The sequence below is a fragment of the Glandiceps talaboti genome, chromosome 5 (genome assembly GCF_964340395.1).
Source record: "Glandiceps talaboti chromosome 5, keGlaTala1.1, whole genome shotgun sequence".
Lineage (NCBI taxonomy): Eukaryota > Metazoa > Hemichordata > Enteropneusta > Spengelidae > Glandiceps > Glandiceps talaboti.
This window is the reverse complement of record NC_135553.1, coordinates 12,142,501-12,163,987: the sequence shown is the minus strand read 5'-3', so window position 1 is coordinate 12,163,987 and position 21,487 is coordinate 12,142,501. Positions and strand designations below refer to the sequence as shown.

General features: G+C 35.3%; 1 protein-coding gene across 1 annotated transcript in view; it reads right to left on the bottom strand.

Annotated features, from left to right (window-relative positions):
* Positions 1–21,487, bottom strand: part of LOC144435696 (uncharacterized) — a 443,695-nt gene that overhangs the window by 38,477 nt on the left and 383,731 nt on the right. The window contains exons 41-50 of the mRNA XM_078124303.1: positions 10,642–10,755; positions 9,473–9,586; positions 8,781–8,894; positions 8,055–8,168; positions 7,763–7,876; positions 7,147–7,260; positions 6,403–6,516; positions 5,583–5,696; positions 4,369–4,482; positions 298–411 (exon numbers count right to left, since the gene is read on the bottom strand). Coding sequence (XP_077980429.1) covers positions 298–411; positions 4,369–4,482; positions 5,583–5,696; positions 6,403–6,516; positions 7,147–7,260; positions 7,763–7,876; positions 8,055–8,168; positions 8,781–8,894; positions 9,473–9,586; positions 10,642–10,755 — 1,140 coding nt within the window. The remainder of the gene's footprint in view (positions 1–297; positions 412–4,368; positions 4,483–5,582; positions 5,697–6,402; positions 6,517–7,146; positions 7,261–7,762; positions 7,877–8,054; positions 8,169–8,780; positions 8,895–9,472; positions 9,587–10,641; positions 10,756–21,487) is intronic.

Below are 21,487 nucleotides of genomic sequence, written 5' to 3'. Positions count from 1 at the left end.
ATAACTCTTTTATCTACTTGAAAAAGTAATCTGAAATAACATATACCAAGTTCTTGTTTATAACTCAGTAAATTGTAAAAAATCATAAAATGTGTAAAATGTTTGTTATTGTATGTATGTATGTATGTACAATAACAAACCATTCAACCCATTTTTTTTAGCTTTTTACAATTTATGGAGTTATAAACATGGACTTGGTAGAGGCTGTTTCCCTTTATTTTCTTCAAGTTCGAAAACATGGTAAAGTCATTTTATAAATGAAAAATAAAGATTTTACTGTAAATAACAGTGTCTTACCCTCACTGCAGTCAATTCCAGTCCAACCACGTTCACAGAGACATGTCCACTGATCACGACCATTAACACAATCTCCACCATTCAGACATGGGTTACTTAAACATTCATCAACATCTAGAGAATTGAAACATGAAATTTATGCATTCAGTCAGTTGTACCATAGACTGTCTATGGTTGTACACAGTTTGAAAGGGGTTATTCAGACATGGGATTATGCGGAGGTATCATAAAAACTTGGTGGGGGGGGGGGGGGGGGGGGGTTCTATTATTCAATTATCATCACAACAGAGTAATCTTGAGTCAATAACCAATTGTACCAATGCAGATTAGGATTAACATCTAGGTGTAACAAATAGAATGAAAGAATAATCTGACATACTCCTTAAGTGTAAAAAAAAAAAAAATGTGTGGTTCCGATTACATTCAATCTTAAAATAGGTGGGGTAGGTAGATTTTTTTTTTTTATTTCATTATATATGTTTTTTTCATGTGTGAGTGTCTAGTTTAGGTTTTCCATTGTTTTCCAAGTGGTCTCTGTGTTGTTTCCTATCAGATGTGCAGCCATTACAGATTGGAAGAATACTTAGTAGTTTTATATTGTCTTTTTAAGTTGATGTCAGTTTCCGCACCCATTATTTCTTGTGAGACTTCACGATTTTTGTGATTTTATTATTATTTTTCTTGAATACGTAAAAAAAGTTTAGGGTTGGCGTGAAAAACTAGGTGGGTCAGGTAACCAGAACCAAACAACTTTTTTTATTTGGCCTTATGGCTCCAATGATAAGATGACACTAATGCATGCATGAACCTAGCCTTCTGACTTGCCCCTTTAATTAAACACAGTTACAAATTATGAACACATTTTCTCAAATATGATTGCTAGACATCCAGTAGATTTGATGCTAGTATAATTGTAAAATTAATCAGAATTTCCTAACACTTGAAATGGGTTGGTAACGGAGGACTGACTTGTTCTAAGAAGCATGGAGGCACACGTCCTCCATGTTCTCAGCATTAATCTAAGCTGAGTCTAGCTTCTACATCTAGACCCCCTTGGGTAATTCGATCTGCTAACTTTAAAAGAGACCAGAGGTTGCATAACACCAAAATTAAAGGTACTGGCTATTGAGTGCTTGAGCTGTGTACCAAAGGTGCTGTCATCCTTGGTTTTTGTCCGGCTACTTTCTGAATGCAGATCTGAGGTCTTAATTACTAACAGACTATAGGTCTTAATTAGCATGCAAGAAACTATGACATCCCTACATCTGAGTTCTTCCCAATGACAAATATAGTTTTACCCTAGTTGTCTATTTGTCTATCCCCTTCCAATGACACAACACAACACGCTGAGTGAGTGAGGCTGAGACACCCCTCACTTTAACCAATATAGTTTTACCCTATTTGTCAATTCTCTCTCCACAACACAAGACGTCTAAAGATATACACAACTAAAGAAAGTGAATATTAACCACAAAGTGTAAATTAAAAGAATAATGTTTTGAATTGTTGCACTTTAATGGAATGTTTTGGATTTATTGTTGATCGGGGTTGATTGATAGTCGGTTTGACTCGATGACACCTTTCGACATCTTTGTCCATTGAATCAAAATCCTATACAAGTGTATCAAAATGGAGGGGATCAGGGTGTGGTGACCTCTCACATAGTTAAAATTATATGCTTTACAAAGGAGTCTTTCATGAAAATAATCAGGTCCGTCAACTAATACTGTAGCAGTAAGTAATGGAAGTAAAGGTAATACCGAAGTACCATTAAGAAAACCATCAGGCGGTATATTTTGTTTGCAGATTGGGTTGAACCCATTAATACTCAAAACCCTATCAATATGCCTGACCCAGACAAAATAAAAACAAATTCGAACATGTTAACTCTGTCAATTTGCCAAAAATGATTAATTATACCAATTGACTGAATTACTGTTAAACAGAAGTCATTAAAATTTATCTATATCTGTTTATTCAGTGACTACCCAACTAGAACAAAAACAGGTGTGGAACTCTAAGAATAGTATCATTTGACATGCTTTCTTCTTAATCACTGACACGTGTAAAGACAAGCTCCTGCTTTTCAAAATGGTAAAGTTGATGGGCCTTTGCTGTGTATACAATGGCAAGTCTTTATTAGCATCCGACACAATAGCCGTACCTTTTCATTTAACTTTCTTACACTGTCAGAACAAATATTTCATTGAGCAGACAAGAAAAGAGCTGTGTGTCTACCCTACATTCCTTCTGCGGGTGAATAAGAAGCAAATATTTGGCACAAGCTTTAAACAGGGCATAAAAGAGAGTTTATGAGTTACTGAGAGGTTAACTGTATGCATTCTGACAATAGTACTTTGACATTAGATAAACAGGAATTTATTTGGATAAACCCTTGCTATTTTCACCAGTTGTTTAAATTGAATACAAAATATTTGGCATAGGAATTCCTAATGTAAAACTGACCTCGATAGCATATCTGTTTTCTTGTTGTAAAGTTATCAGTTGAAAGAGTACATTTTTTTTGACAGAAATATACTCACTTTTTGATAGATTTCACACTTTTAATTTTTAATATAAATATAATAATCATAAATTGATAATATATAAGTAATTCTATGTTAAATGCCAACTTTGGATTAGGATTAAAATTTAGATCTGAAAAGTTTTCTGGTAGAGCTATAGAAAAAGTTGGTCTAGAACAAAAGAATGATTCTATGTATAAAGGCCTAATAAAAAATAGTTGTGTGGTTCTGATTACGCTCAATTTTAGAATAGGTGGGGTAGAAAGATTATTTCTTTTATTTTATTATCTTTTTTTATGTGTGAGTGTCCATTTCAGGTTTTCTATTGTTTTCCAATTGGTCTCTGTATTGTTTATTTCTTCCCATCAGTTGTACAGCCGTAAGTTCAGATTGTAAGACCAGTTTTATATTGTCTTTTTTAGTTGATGTCAAGTTTCCACATCCACTATTTTTGGCAAAACTTCACAATTTTCACAATTATTTTTTTTTTTGAATACGTAAAAAAAAATTCAAGGTAGGCAGTGAAAAACTAGGTGGGGTTGGGTAACTGGAACCAAACAATTCTTTTTCAAGGCCTTATCCTGACGGCTCAATCCACTGATATGATAACACTGATGCAATGACACAGGATTGAAACATAGCCCCTTTAAAGGCCAAATCTGGATAAAGATTAAAACGTAGGTTTGAAAAAACAGTTGAAAGGTAGAGATAGAGAAATAGTTGATCCATATAAACAAATGAATTATCCTATCTACAAATGTCATCCAGCTCCACTGAAAAGATAACACTAATGCAAGAACCTGGGATTGAAACATTGGCCTTTAATAGCTCGTATGGTATTGTATCTTGGAGGTTTTACAAATTTAAGTTGTGTAGGTTGCTTTGATCAACTTTCCCAGTAACATACTTCAAGGTATTAATAAAAGAATGGTACATACTCTGGACCATTAATCGTAGATAGATAATACTTGTCTAGTTACCAATACTGTTTTTATTCAAGACAGAGGGTAAATAAAAAATTAACTGAGTCCCATACCCCCTCCCCATCCTTTTTGTTTCTCCACAAAAATTGTACTGGTACATGAAAAATGTCAATGTTAACATAATTATCCCCTCAGAGTTTCTAAATCTTACCACAAATATGTCACTTGTTGACAGAAATTAGAAAACAATTGCTATCACCAAACTGTTAAATGGGGCCTAAGTCAAAATAAAAACAAGGTCTTTTTATCATTTGTGAGTTGAGAATGTCCTAATCTCCCTCCAAAACAATGCAATTAGACAGTCTGGATTCTGACTGACACAATTTGCATAGAGTTGTTATAACTCTCTAAAGGCTATTTGTAGATAGGATCATTCATTTGTTTCTATGGACCAACTATTTCTCTATGTCTACCATTTAACTCTTTTTCAAAACTAACTTTTAATCTTAAAAGACGATCTCATTCACACACGTTCCATGGAATACTAGCAAAAACAAATACATACAAACACTCATATTATTCCCACACTGTAAATGATAGGAATTAAAGGTCAAAGATCTTACCTCCTTCACAGAACACCCCAGTGTAGCCAGAGGCACAAAGACAAATGAAAGATGCAATGCCATCAATGCATGTTCCACCATTGGCACATGGGAAACTGGCGCATTCATCTGTGTCTGTGGTAAAGTAAATTTGATGATGAATTTGTGTTATACACGGGTGTCAAACAAAAATGGGTGTTACCAAATAAATGAAATTGTTAAGCTTGATTGACACAATCTTGAAATGGTAATCTTGTAAGCAAACAAACACTACTTTGCTTCAAACATAGACCCTCCACCCACGTTGGTTGAGGGTCTATGCTTCAAAACATCTTACTGGAAATATTCTTAATCTGGTGGAAATGTGTTTGTTAATTATAGTCTAAGAAGGGATTACACAGTGTCTTGAATGGTACTTGCTGGAGAGTGTACGTCACTGAAGCCACACATGCCATACATATGAGCTCAGACCATTACATTAGTGGTCTGAGATAAGAGCTAGTACCTTGAGAATTTCAAGTATGTTTACAAAGTTAAAAAAAACAAAAAACGAGACAACTGAAATTGATATTACTTCAAAGCATTTTGTTCAAATATGATATAAAATATTACTTTATAATTTAGATGTAATGAGTTTTACTTTTCAACATAGGATGCCAAAATCAAGAACTTAATTTAATCAAGATTTTTGTCTGTACAACAACAACCAAAAGTATATAATTTTCTACAAATGTTGGTATTAAAGTGGCCATATGGATGAAGATTTGGTGTTTATTTTGGATTTTTAGTTGGCTTCCTACTTGAAAAATCAATGTAAAGCAACAGAGACCAAATCTGTGTTTGTAACTCAATAAATTGCAAAAAAGCTAAATATATAAATATACAAAACAAAGATTTTACACATTTATTTATCTTTTGCAATTTATTGATTTACCAACAGGGACTTGACATACGTTGTATCACATTGATTTTTCAAGTGAAAGCCATGCCAAAATTCTTTTATAAGTTAAAAATCGAAAATAAATATGAAATCCTCATCTATATGGCCACTTACTAGGACAATCTTCAGATCATCAGCCAACAATTCAAACATAATTTTAGAGTATTCTATCTTGATGTTTTCAATTTAGCCTGATTTCTAGAAAGAATTTCTGAAGCTGTCAGCATGCTGAGTCTAAATGCTTTCATACATGCATAGTTTGATTTCAAAATAGCGTAACTGTGAAACTACTTACTAGTGTCACATCGGATTCCTTCCCAACCAATTGCACACTGACATGAGTAGCCATTGATACCATCAACACATGTACCACCATTCTCACATGGACCACTGGCACATTCATTAACATCTGTTATCAATACAAATAGTTGAATTAGTCAGTTATGATTTTGACCTTTTGTAAGGGGAGGTTATACTCTACTTATGTCTGTCTGTCTGTCTGTCTGTCTGTCTGTCTGTCTGTCTATGGACACGATATCTAAAAAACAACAGTATAGATTCTAATGAAATTTGCTACACATCTTCCATATGGCAATGACCAGAACTGATTAGATTTTGGTAAACTTCCAATGAGCATGAATTAGTTATTCGCATAATTGATGGTTTTTAGTAATTAGGCTATGTTTCCATTTTCAATATACAGATTTTTTCCTTAAATTACAAATTTGCACTCATCAGTACCGGTACACCAAACACCAAAAGTAACACCAAAAGTATATGTAACATATATAACACTTGTTAGTTATTTCAGTATCATTTCAGAAAAGAGCATTACAGCCCATATCAAGTTACTGTTCACAGAACAATTACAGCTCATCTCAAGTTACTGTTCACAGAACAACTACAGCTCATTTCAAGTTACCATTCACCAGCTGTTTGATACAACCACAAAAGAAACAATGAGAAACAGTGCAATATGATTGAATGAATACAGTTTCTTGCAAAATTTTGTCTAAACGAAATAAACTACCATGCCACCATACAGACATTAAGTGGAAATACAAATGCGAGATTATTTTGAAAATCTGATATGTGTAGTAAAGCGTTCTACTTACTGATATCACAGACACTACCGGCATACCCAGGAGGACATGTACAAGTGTAACTATTGACCTGGTCAGTACAGATTCCACCATTTTGGCAGGGAAAACTAGCACATTCATTTATGTCTGAAAGAAAGGCAAGTTTGATTAGTTTCAAAATAGTGACAATTTTTACATATTTACCAATTATGATTACTTGAACCAGCATACATGTATACTAGAGTTATTTGCAATGCAGTCCAATATTGAATATATTATTGCATACCTGCAATCAGTATGGAAATGAGTATGCAAACTTGGTATGCAAATGAGTATGCAAATGAGAATGCAGCTGTTCCTTATACAGAACATTAAGTGTTTGCACATAATTCCAAATATTAATCAAACTGTGGGTTAATGTGTTTGAGATATGTTCTGCTGCACTCTCACTTTTAAAGTTGACTCCCTAGTTGTATACAAATTTGTACCAATATAACTATCTGTCCACTGTCCTACATCTTTGTCATTCAAAATTCATTGAATTTCACGTAAATTAAGCTAAAGTACATAAAATCCATGACATATGTACATTTTGTCTGAGAAGTTTGTTTACAAGGGGAATTGCAGTGACCATGTCATACAACAAGCAAAAAATATGGCTGCTGGTATGAAAAATAATCATGCATGGCTCTCGACCAATGAGAATGCGAGATTGGTGACATGTGACATATTAAGAAAGATTTGTTTAGCCTTTAGCATGTTACAAATATGACTTACTTGTTTGACAGTTATTTCCAGTCCATCCTGATGCACAAGCACAGGTATAACTGTTAATTCCATCAGTACACACACCACCATTGATGCAGGGATTACTTGCACATTCATTTATGTCTGTGGGAATGATATACAAAAAATGTTGTTAAATCATAAAAATGCCAACATCTTAACACAAACAAAGATTAAAGGACGTGCAAGAATGATTCAACGAGATTGTTCACATATAAAATGGTCTCTTTTACAGCATTTTGTAAATTTAAATTTGTTGAAGAATTTCTCACACATAATATCCCAAAAAACAGTTTCCACCCTGGATTATTTCAGTATTTATCATTTTTTTAAGACTGTTGTCAGCTACATTTGTACATTTATAATTTTTGTGAAGTTATTTGTTCATATCTAACTGTTTTCACCTACATGTATATATAGATACAACAAATTTTATATATACAAACAAAAAAACTGGGCCAAACTTTAAAGGTGGATCTGAAATGATCATGATGAAAGCAAGCAAAGTATATTATTTCTTTATTTCAAGTAACTGGGAGATCCAAGTGACAATTGATTGACCAAATTTTCGAATGAAAAACCATTCAATATATTTTCAACAACTTACTCGTTTCACAGTTGGTTCCTGTCCATCCACCTTGGCAGACACATATATATCCATTTATATTATCATTACAAAACCCACCATTCAGACATGGTTGACTGGCACATTCATTAATATCTGAAAATAAATAGAGAGCGAGGGGGGCGGGGTGAGGATGGTAGAATGTGATAAATATGATATACTGGTATAAACAATTTAGATAACAACAAAATGTGTTTGAATAAAACCCCAGTGTAGAGTGGTTTGATGCTTGCAATGTGGGACAAAATGAATAAATTGAGCACATTGTACTTACTCTGATCACAGATAACACCAGCCCAACCTGGTGCACATGTACATACATATCCATTGACAATATCATTACACGTTCCAGCATTTCTACATGGGTTGCTTGCACATTCATCAATATCTTGAAGAAAACACAACAGAGAGTTATTAGTATTTTATTAGTAGGATAACAAATTGGAATTAATGCAACAGCAGTGAAAAGTGAAAAGAGATGCAATTGACAATGATATTGACATTGCCACTGAGCTTTCCAAAGTCACGCATGGTATTACTACAACCTCAGACCACTAAATTCGTTAGTGGTCTGAGCTACAACAACCTAACCAAGACATGGTGGGAACTAATTCCAATTAAATTAACAAATTAATTTATCAATTAACTAATTAATTAATTAATTAATTGGTCAGTACACACAAAAGAATTCCTTTACTTGACTTCATCTTTATGAACACACACCTTAAATGAATCTATCATAAATGCAAATGACAATTGTTATGCAAGGACACAGGTCTGACATATAGACATAATTATGCAAATTAGTAGTGTATTATGTATGTTTCCAGAGCAGTCACCGATGCTGTATGAGTACATTACATCTATCAAATAACTTCCCAACAATTAAAATGCAATGCAGTTGATTCTTCAATCAAATTCATACCAGGTGCATGTCCACTTCTTAGTCATGTGGTCATACTTTATTTTGAGGGGGGGGGGGGGGGGGGGGGGGGCTTACCAATAGCACATGTTGGTCCAGTAAATCCAGGCAAACATTGACAGAAATAAGAATTAATCAAATCCAAACAACCGCCTCCATTTTCACAAGGTTGACTGGCACACTCATCCACATCTGAAATTATCAAGCAAATACATATTTAATATCTTATGTGTCAGGCACTAACTGTATGCAAATTTTAAATATAGCTTCCAGTTTGAGCATAAAATAAGTTTATATATAATAAGGTAAAGTATCTTCTTCTATACTGTGTGAACATCTAACAATAATTATCATCGCATAGCCTAGAATAAATGCTGATAATATTCTTTTAATCTCATCAGTATTGAGCTATATAACCATGGTTTATGTAATCAATGATAAGAGAGCAGATCTGAAATTGCAGGTACCCAGTCTTTGCTTTCCGAATGTATATTTATAATTTGCTAATAATATGATTCCGGTCTGGGATTATCCCAAAAATATTCATAGTAATTTTACATAGTAACAATTGCAATCAAGGAATAATCACGACACTTCCATTGTATTAAATGTGGTGATAATTTGCAAAGTTTTCATCATCTTTGGGGGGTTTTTCACTCTGCACATCAAGTCAGGCTTTTGACAACACATGCTCTATGTAAAAAAAATTCTCCTATTTTCCACACTGACGTTATTGAATATTTTCAAAATTGAAAGAATTTCAAACTTACTGGTTTCACAGTGAGTTCCTGCATATCCTGGAATACATTCACAAATATAGCCATTGATACCATCAACACAAGTTCCACTGTTCTGACATGGGCTACTTATACATTCATCAATATCTAGGGAGACAAATCAAAACATAAACATGACTTTTCTTTTTCTTTCAGATTTTAGAAGAGTGAATACTGAATATGTCATTGTTCTCTAATTTTAAGCTTTCATAGTTAGGCGTAATAAAAAATTTTTGTGGTTCTGATTACATTCAATTTTAAAATAGGTGGGGTATTTTTTTTTATTATATATTTTTTTCATGTGTGAGTGTCTAGTTCAGGTTTTCCATTGTTTTCCAAATGGTCTCTGTGCTGTTTGTTTCTTTTTATCAGATGTACAGCCATTACAGATTGGAAGAATAGTTTTATATTGTTTTTTTAAGTTAATGTCAGTTTCTGCACCCACTATTTCTTGCAAGACTTCATGATTTTCGGGATTTTATTACTATTTTTCTCGAATATGTAAAAAAAAAAATTTGGGTTGGCGTGTAAAACTAGGCAAGGTCGGGTAACCGGAACCAAACAACTTTTTTTATTTGGCCTTTTTCCAATTTTTGTTAATTTTCAGGAAGAATTCCTCCTCAACCTTTCTTACTATACTAAGCTTGTTAACGTACATTTAGAGAGCACAAATTAGGACTTAAATTTATGTCTGACAAAGCAGTTGTCTCACGGGCTGAGCTATATTGAAATAATAGTCTTGTAATAAGAACTTGGATTAGTTCTTGACTCTTGAGGGTTGCTAAATAAAGCTGAAAGGTGATGAGTCCATCTGTCTATAGCTAGCTAGCACCCTCAGTGGTGACTTCCCGGTCACTTTTATAAAGTAAGCAGGTTAGCCTCTAGTCCTGCTTACAGACGGTGCACGAGTCTATATTACTGACTGGAGATAGGAGGGACAATTGTCAGAATCGAGTCCCGGATTACTCCGTATGCAAGCAGGACTAGTTAGCCCCAAGGGTCTAGCAGCTAAACTACAGAAATAGTTGATCCAAAACAAAAGTATGACCATTGGTAATTCTTGTCGCTGCATTGGTAAAGTAACACTTATGTGAGGAACCTGGGATTGAACCCCTGGCCTTTAATACACCAGAGTGGGCATTAATACTGATAACTCTACTTACTTTGTGTGCACGTTGGTCCTGTGTATCCTGAAGCACACTGACAAAAGTAAGCATTGATCAAGTCAAAACACACCGCACCATTCTGACAAGGGCCACTGGCGCATTCATCGACATCTGAAAACGGAAGATACACATTCTTTAATGCACAGTATGGTATGGTTAAGAAGTGTGATTTATAAAAACGAGTATGTTTTCTTCAAAGCCTCTGAAATGCGTTGTGCTAGCTCTGACCTCTCTTATCTTATCTTACAAGTTACAGGATGCAAAACACTTCGTAGTTCGTAGGGTGACTGCGCATGCGTCAATTACCAGAATACTTTCCAGTTGTTCGTTTTCAGTGACAGGTGACTGATTAATTAATATTGCTGTCGGGAACAACTAAAGTCACTCAGAAATTGTTCCACTTGTGAAGAACAGATCAACGATCACAATAGACTGAGCACAAAGTTTCGCTCACAGAACATGGCAAGCAAAAGTCCAACAGATTTCATAGAGGAATGCCGAATTGAGTCAAGTTTTATTCATACAATCTATTACAAAGTCAGACTTACTGATTTCACAGTGAGTGCCTGTATACCCCGCTGTACAACGACATGTGTATCCATTGATACCATCATCACAAGTTCCACTGTTCTGACATGGGCTACTCAAACACTCGTTGAGATCTAAAAATAATCAATATAAAAATGTCATGAACAATTTATATATCCCAAATCTGACAGTGTTCTATTTTGAGTTTCCTTCATTGAATCATATGAATGATGAATTATGAACAAATTATTGTATATTAGTTGTGAGTTTGATGCTTGTGATTGGTTAACAGTAAACTTATAAACGAAAAACAGAATACAAAATATGAAATGCAGACGGTGCACGGGTCTAGTTTCTGACATGGCCTTCAAGGAGAAGGAAGGGACGACTTACTCCGGGTAGAGTTGACTTCTCAGACAGAGCTCAGAGGCCTCAGAAGCCTCAGACAGAGGTCAGAGGCCTCTGTCACAGAGGTCGCGCACAGAGCTCAGATACTACCTCAGACAATTTCATCCAAGTGATTCATTTTAACAGTCTGAACCGATCGCAATCTTGATGGTCTTTCATTCTTAGTGAACATGTAGTCAGTTGTCTTTATCCATGGATGTATGGCCCATATTAGTGATCGAAGTCTTACTCATACACCATCCTCTTTCAAAGATCATACCATAGGTGTATCACTGAGACTGAACATCATAGACTATGGCTCAAGACACTCAGACAGAAAGGGTCACACCGTTCACAGATTAACACACTAAAACAAAATTAACTGGTTCTGGTATATATGTAATGTTATAATCATACAGATTTATGTGGTCACAACATTTTAATCATAGTCATTGTTACATTCTACCTCCTTGTTGGTGTAATGTCAGTGGTACATTGTACTTACTAATTTGACATTGTTCTCCAGCCCATCCCGGTGCACACGTACAGCTATAATCAAGTACAAGATCGTTACATGTCGCACCATTCAAACACGGAGTCGATGCACAGTCGTCGCCATCTGCAAATATAAACACATTTTACTCCGGTAAGACACGTTTTTAGTACACGATTCGCACAGTGCATGTTTTGAGACGCATGCATGCATTTGTGACTATTAGTATCACATTAGTGTTGCCGCATGACACGGTGTACCACCGTGGAGGTAGTAAAAATATGGAGAGAGAGAGAGAGAGAGAGAGAGAGAGAGAGAGAGAGAGAGAGAGAGAGAGAGAGAGAGAGAGAGAGAGAGAGAGAGAGAGAGAGAAATCCGCTGTGTGTGAACTTACGCGATACTGGAATTTAGAAACCCGTGTTACTTTACAAAATGTACGTCTTTCATATATTATCGGCATAGCTGTCAATATTATCAATATTTGACTGTATTTTGAAACATATCTCGGGAAACAAATGATGCCTGTGGTGTCCACCTATCTTTTACTAGTTTCTCTCAACACTAACTTGTGCAACAAGTTGTTCTGATGTTACACAACTTGGAGAGGAAATTATTATGACTGCTAAATAATTGTCCTGATTCTGCTCAACATATGAACATTAATGTGGAGAAAGTGTGGGAGCAATGAGAACCACACACAATAAATGTTTGCGCAAACCATCATGATCCTATTCTATCGTCACATGTGTCATGACGCGTCGTCTGGTAAAGCGCCACCACAGTCACTTTTACGTACTTTTGGAAAAGATTAACATGTACAGATTACAATGTCTAGTTATTGTTTTAACACTTCACTTTTCAGCGAATAGATTGTGGTTGTCTGATCGAAAAATGATATTAAAGTTACAGAGTTTTAACGTGGCTACGGATTCAAAATCAAGTTTTCCCTCAATATTTAAACCATTGTCCCTGTACTATATACTGTACAGTTAAATATTGAACACTAATACATACAATGTATCTTTTAAGTAACTGTAGAAAATATTTGTTTAGTTACTTGATGAAAAAAAACATCTGCATATTCGTCATGACAATATCATTCACATTAATTTTAATGACTCGAATGTAAGCAATAATAATTCCCTACATCACATAATGATGATATAGGCCGCCATGTACACCATACATAAACTTCATGAACTAACCTCCAGTGTACTCAATGCGGAAACCTTTCATTACGATATTTCTGTCAGTGGTAAAAATAATCCAAGCCTGGTGTCCTGGGATTATTATATCTTCTGGTAATGTTGTTGTTAAGTTTCCCTCGAGATACGTAATCCAATCAGCTCCACTGTAATCAGCTATACCTCCAGACCCAATGTCTATTCCGTCTTTTCTCAATTCAGTCACAAAGTCAGTAAAATGTAACTTTATAGAATCGGCGCCATGAACTCGAATAAGATAAAAGCAGTTCATTCGATCCTCATATGAATTGGGGTAATTTGGTGATGTTAATACTCCGGTTGGTTCGTATAAAATATCTCCACAGTTTGCGCCTGAAAACAGACAATGGGGATAGTTTACTACTTGTAAGTATACAAGAATGGTACTAGTATGATGCATAGACGATATATATATAAATATATACAAATATATATAGGTATATATAATATATAGACAGTATATATACACATATCTACACATATATGTATATTATGTAATATATATAATGTATATGTATGTATGTATGTATGTATGTATGTATGTATGTATGTATGTATGTATGTATGTATGTATGTATGTATGTATGTGTAAACAAGAATCTTACCTGAAAATTGTTCACAATTCTCGCCATGAAACAAATTAGAAGCGCATTCACATGTATAGTAACCGTAAGTTCCATCATCGCGACAAACGGCATCATTTTGGCATGGGTTACTCGAGCATTCTAATAAAAAAAGAGAACATAAAATTGGTGGTTTGTAGGTTGGTTTGTTACGCATGTATAACGCAATCACGAACACGTACACACACACACACACACACACACACACACACACACACACACAGACACGCACTATACATACATAAGGAAGGAAGAAAGAGAGAGAGAAACAAATATATAGGCTTATATAACTTTCATTTAAAAGTTGGGGACAAAAAAAACATGTCAATTGTAACAAACGAAATGTCAGACGTAGGGCAATATCCTTTGATAGAAATGATCAATTTAACTAGTAAGAGGATAAACTCTATCAGCTTGTAAGATAGATGTTAAGACTTTACGCCCACTCTCTGCTTCTTATTCGCCTTTCTGCCTGCTCTTCTCAACTTTATATTTTGGTATCAAATAAGAAAGGTGGTTGGATCTTAACATAACTCAATTCCACAGATTTCCTAAACATCCCTGTCTAGCGTTCGGTCTGTTTACAGGGGATTGATTGGATCACCATTTATTGTACCAGTCTCGTGGTATCCTTCATATCAAATCTCAAGATTATGAAGAACGTTAATCATGTTTTTGGTTAGAAATGATTCGATACCACGTTGGCATCCCGACTATATTTGTTGTTGTAAGCTCTGACAAACATAGCCTACCTTTAGACTTGAAGAACTAACGCTACTACACTATTTCCGCTATCCTAACTGACATTTAGAGTTTTTAGAAAGACTACTATATTAAAGCGAAAATTCAAAAAATCAAAATTTCAGTTTAGCGGAAATAGTGTAGCAGCGTTTATACTTATAGTCCTTCAAGTCTACAGGTAGGCTAATACTAACAAAGAAAAATGCTACATGAAAGACAAGCGTTTCCACCATGTATACCATAGAAATAGAACTATCTCTTCTTTTGTTTTATCGTAGATGTCTATTGTTTTATCTAATCGAAAAAGCCAATCCCAAAACCCTAACCCCTCCCCAACCCACCACCATACCGTGACACACACAACTCTTGTCAGTGACCCCAACAATGAAACATTAAGATAAACACATATATTTAGAGAACGGATGGTGTATGTGTGGGGTGGGGGTAATCGTATGAACTATACATATCCATTTAAGATGAGTTCAAAGGGATGCCGACAGTAGTTATTACATGTATATTGCTGAGTACATATAGTACTTGACATATTAGACTGGTTTTCATCTGAAATCGTATAGTATTTACTTTTATCGTTGTCGCTGGAGTTCAGTTATTCGGCGACGCGCATGCCAAGTCACATCACACGTGATCATAAACATCGACCAATAAAAGTTTATGGACGGTATGTCTATTTATTAGGCAAATAACAGTCGTGTTTTCAGCTTATTAAAATGACTTCCTTTATTATATCGCCGAGTGATTTGCTCGTTGCCCTACTTTAACTTAGGGCTCGGTTTTGTGTCAATGACATTACATATACTCAATGATACTATGAAAGTCACCGAATTTGAAGAAAAATGATACAAACTTTAATATGAACGATTCATTGGGGGATTGATTGCACCGAACGTGCGTGTTGACACTTGAACCCACAGGCGATTGTCACCTTCATGGTGAAACTTAATTTACTATACATGTCTACACGTAACAGTAACAATAAACCCAATTAGCGGGTAAAGATGTGGAAAATACAAAGGTGTATAACCTCCAGATCCACACCCAGAATGTGGGCTTTTTTTTCGAAGTTCAAAAGCTTATTGTCTGCGGAAAAACTTTACAGATTCATAGAGCGTCTACATTTTGTGTATGCAGTTTGTGTTCGTGCGTCTAACAGTTTGATGTGATTGCACATGACTAGTGTTACATGACTATAGAAACGGCATAAATGAATCACGAAAACGAACAACATTCTTTGTGCATCCAAGTATGTGTATGTGTATGTGTATGTGTATGTGTATGTGTATGTGTATGTGTATGTGTATGTATGTATGTATGTATGTATGTATGTATGTATGTATGTATGTATGTATGCATGTATGTATGTATGTGTGTGTGTGTGTGTGTGTGTGTGTGTGTGTGTGTGTGTGTGTGTGTGTGTGTGTGTGTTTGTCGTGTACTGAGTTGAAATATTGAATAAATGTGTGGGTGCATGCCCAACAGACAAAGTAGTTATTAGGGAATATGTACAGCTTGTCGACAAAGACATTGAACAACGTCCGTGTCTCTATTTACACATATGTGATATTACATACAGTTGTCATTTTTTCGTTGCGTCACTGTCGACAGCCAACAGTTCTGCCGTAAAAGTTTCTGTGATTAAGAAATGATAACAATTATGTAATAAAAAATGCAATTCATTGGGAATGACCTTACGTAGAGGACATAGGCATTTTTATTTCATTATATATGATATGTTCTTAAATGAAAAATGAAACGATTATGAGCAGTAGGAGAACATGTGAAGTTTCACAACAATTGTAAAACAATATAAAATACACAACGTGTAAAACGACCATTTCGTATTTTGACTGTTTATTATGACATTTGCCTAAGAAATGCTTGAGCTTTTTGTTTATTTCAAGGATTCAGAATTTATCGAAGTAAGCTTCACCATCGAATCAGCACAAATGATTACAATTGCTTTGAATTCACGTACTATTTGGTATGTCGGCGATACAGGACAAAGATGGCAAATCGTATACTGCACCATTGATGTGTTATTCGGTGTACGAAATCTGCAAATGGAGTTTTAATTGAAGTGTACGTCACACCACAATATTAACCTCGTGTCTCGTCGTTTGCATTACAATTCGTGACACCAATACCGGTGCTATTCAATACATTATCCAACATGGCGGCCATCGCTTCAACCGCCTGTATATCCATAAAATATTACGCCAAACGCACTATTTTGAACGTCAAGTTTGCATCTAAATTAACCGACTGCAGCGCTTATTATTCAACAGTCAGCCTTGGTGAAATTAAAACAGAATTAATTAACTAACGACCCTCATATAAAACATGTTGCCATGTCGTCCCTAACACTGGCAACATAATGAGGTACCATGTATATAAATGCATATACCTACCGATACTTATCGAATGAAATCTTAACTATGTACTTTTTGAAGAGCGAAACATCCATAGATATTTGAAAATTGAAAAAAATATATCAAATTCAACTATCTAATATCAAATAACAAGAAATGACGCTTCGCGGAACAAAATATACGCAATATGGCGTGGCGAACAATACCGCCTCCGAGTAAACGTTGTGTATGTGTGCTCGCAGGATATAAAATTGTGCCTAATGTGGCCCCGGTGGTGACCCTTAACTTTTGTTATCATAACAACGCTATTTTTGAGTTTTCAAAAAAAGTTAAAGATAACAGTAATATCGATATGGTTTCAAAAACAATAACGACACAAGGATGATTCCTCACAGTGATAGATTCTCTGAATTTACGTATGTTTACATTTAGGGAGTACTCTCACTTTCATGCATGTCAATTAATGTGTGCACATCGTCTGATGAAAAACGATTGGAATTTATAAAACCTACAATTATAATTTTGTTACTACCAAACCAGTCGAATTCTCACCTCCAATTGCCTCCGTTTGTCCGCAAATCCCAAACAGGAGTAAAGATGTCAGGAAGACGTGTGACATAGGTAGTAGGTGCATTATATAATAAACTCCTCGTAAATGGAAAACACTGTACAAAATCCCTGACAAAATCCTTGGTTTTATCAACTCCAACATGATGATTAAAAAATACACACAAACGACACTATATTCACAGAGAAATTCCTAACATGGTGAATTCCAACCGGTCAGCCTCATATCAGAGCATCCCGTTATTTTTATCAGTGAGAGTAAATCCAATCGGTAAATACACAAAAAGATGGCCGTGGTGAAGTTGATGACGTCTCGACGCTTTCACTAGTTCAGGTTACAGGTATTACTCACGTTATGTATAGTGTATTGAAACGAGGCAACGCCCTATTGACCGCCATCAGGCTACGTAACGATGGCGCACCCTCAGGTGTTCAACACCAACTTAATGATGTTGTACCTTTGCTATTTTGTTATTATCAATGTCAAATTTCGAGAAAATACACAACGCTACTCTAAATTATGCTGTAGTGTATGTATATTGTTATAAATCCATTATAACCTTCCTATAGCTTCCTATAGCCTGAACCTTGTCCTTATTGAATCGTGGTACGTAGACAACCGTGACGGGAGCTTTATATTGTGTTTAAAAAAACATTGTCCAACGAGGAAATAACTGGAATGCCTGAGTTCCATTTTTTCTAGCATTGTCTGGAAATACATTTTTTCTAAATTCAAGCATGAAATACTGTGTTCCGGTCCCCTGCCCCACTGTCGTGCTGCTGATTTGATTTATGGTATGTACCTTCACCGGTCACAGTGTAAAATGGTCACTCTCTCTTGGAGATTGGCCAACCTGTTGGATTTATTAAACTTCTTAAGAAATTAGCAAAGCAAAAGAAGGCAATATCCCGTTCCAGTTATCATTAATCCATATTCGATAAAAAAAAGATATGACTTAAAATCAAACAATTGCGTTTATTGGTTTGGGCCTGGAGAGAAATGTGTCTGTCTACAAACGCCGTGTGTTCGTTCACAGTGTCTTGTAGGGGTCCGACGCTCTCCAAGTGCTACCGGTATTACGCTTACAAAATGGCGTATGAAGAGACAAAAGAACCGGTGTCAAATTTATACTGGCGAGTCTGTGATCTCTCAAAAACAGACCATTTGCCGATGATATCGACGTTTTGAAATGATTAAATATTTCATCAACCATTATACACCTTTGCGTGGTTAAGTTTTTGGATATGCTTGTGATAATTTTTCTTGAACTTGTAGTTACTTTTTAGCAACAAATCACACTTAATCATACCATTGGTCTCCTAGGAATACCGTTTAATCACAGTTGAATGTGTTTGTTTCCACTACGCTTGACTAGTAGTAAGTCCCTCGTTTCAGGTATGGCTGTTGTTGTTTGCAGTTGTTTCTAATTATCCGACATGGCTGCCCAAAACACGTCTAAATTTGCATATGTAATGAAATTAGCCTTATGGTGTGTTGCTGGGGCTCCCTTCTTAAGACAAACCTTACGTCTAAATGATATTCATACTTAGACAGAAATACGTTCGATTGGCAGCAAATGTTAAATTTTATCATAGTTCATGCTGAAGTTAAGAACGTTGTACTTATAGATAGATACGTACAGAGGAAACACATGAGCCAACAGAGTAAAAGTGAGTTACTTACCTCCTACTCCAAGCACCGTTGGCATATAAACCATTAGAATACAAAGTTGAAATATAGCATTCATATTGCAAAGTTGCTGTAAATATCTCTCAGAAAGGTATCCACTGAAGTTGTACTTCACAACCAAACTGTTAAAAGTACTAAACACTAAAAGGAACGCATGGGTGTGTGTATAGTAGTATATCTGTGCTATCCGTTTACACCCTGAGTACACTCGTCTACTGTCAGTGACTGTGACTGGATAGAAGAATTGGTCAATATATCAGAAATCACACAAGCGCCAACACCCTATGGGTGACAAACCAAAGACGGTAGTGAGATGTAAAGAATGTATTCACCTCGAACCAATGCATTGTGAAGAAAATCTCATGAATATTCATAAAGGGAATAGTTAGCTGACATACTAGTAATCGATTGAACCACTTGAGATACGCCCTGTTTCGAGTTACACAACTCGTCTTAACCCTGAAAACGTTTTTGTTTTTGCTTTTTTTTAAAATTAGTTTCCACGATTTAAACCTAACGCTTCTCGTTAACTATTGTCAATGCATGTATGAGTTCACCACAGCCATGTCACCTTTGGTGCACGGATGTGTTTTATTGGATTGAGGTGAACCCAAGCAGTGCAGTTGTGACGAAATTTCCATATCAAAAGAGAAACTGAACTACAAAAGCTTGGGTTCGTAAAGTACCTTGGAGACAAATAGTTTTCAGTACAGAACAATAATGCACTGACTGTTCAAATATGTAGAGTTGAAGGTAACAGTATCTGTACTTTAATACCCACTTCTCAATTCTATTTAGCAGTGATAAAATGGAAGGGGGGTTTGATAAACTTTTTATACATATTTATAAATGTATGCGCCCACCTTGACACATAGATAACTTTTCGAGCTTAAAACTGTGCGAACGCAGCCAAAGTTTATTGAGAGGCTTCATATTAGTCCAGTTGCAAAATGAAAGTTCAGGTCATTGCTCTCAGAGCTTTAGCAATTGAACTAATTAAGACGCTTTACAATAATGTTCAGTTCATCTAGTAGTAGTAGTAGTAGTTGTAGATCTACAGTCACTATAAAAGCAAGTTATGCGTGAATCTTTTGTCGCAGGGTGTTTTGTCATTGCAATAACACAGACACTTTGTTGCGATAATAAGCCTACTGTCTCACAGTCACTCAGGCTAGATAATACATTTTGACACAAAACAATAGAACGTGTGCGAAACCATGGTAACACTTTTCAAGATGACAGGGTAGGCAATTTGTTCTCTGTGGGATGTCTTCTCAAGGTTGTACTAACTTCAATGATATATAGGAAAGAATAGAGATTGACCATGGCCTTGTCACGTCCACCGCATTGAGCTGTCACTACTTTTCTGCAATTCGTCCCAGTAACATCATTTTACAAAGTAGCTAAAAGTTCAAAGTTCAAAGGTGAACTGCGTGGCGTCTTTGATTTCCAATTTTCGACTGGTATATTGAAACGTGATTAATTAAAATTCATTCATTCATTCATTCATTCATTCATTTATTTATTTATTTATTCATTTATTTATTTATTTATTTTTTCATTCATTTTTTCATTCATTGCCTTGATTAATCATTGATATTATGTATATATGTAGATTTATTTCCTGTAGTAATTGGTCGTAAAACAATGATGGAAAGAATACATGAAATAAATTACATTTCAAACATTTGCTTTGCCCTTATTTCAAAGATTCAAAATCATTTTGTTTTGCACCATTTGAATTGATTAACTTTCAAGCTTCTCGGCGCTGGTAACTCATATGATAATCAATCTAGTATTGAAGTACGAATGGTAAGGTGTGTATTACTAGTACAAAATTAATCACGGCGGTAAATATCTTCCTGTCCTGTAGTCCTAATACATTTACAAGCACATCAGAATGATAGTTACGTCACAGACAACATGTTTAGTACTGTGTTACCCTTCTTCCAATTGTTCAACGTAATTAACAATCTCATTATGCTAAACTTTTTTGGAGAATAGCTAGCCGAGGGACTTAATTTTAGACAAAGGTGTTACCTGGGGGTGTTACTATGGGTATCCCGAGAATTAGAAGCTCTCTATGCCACGCAAAGGTTTTTACACTTCTTTCTTGTGAATCTTTATCTTTATTCAACCAGATATAAATAAATAGAACAAAGTTGAATATAAACTCAAGTATTACAAACCTACAATTCAAAACA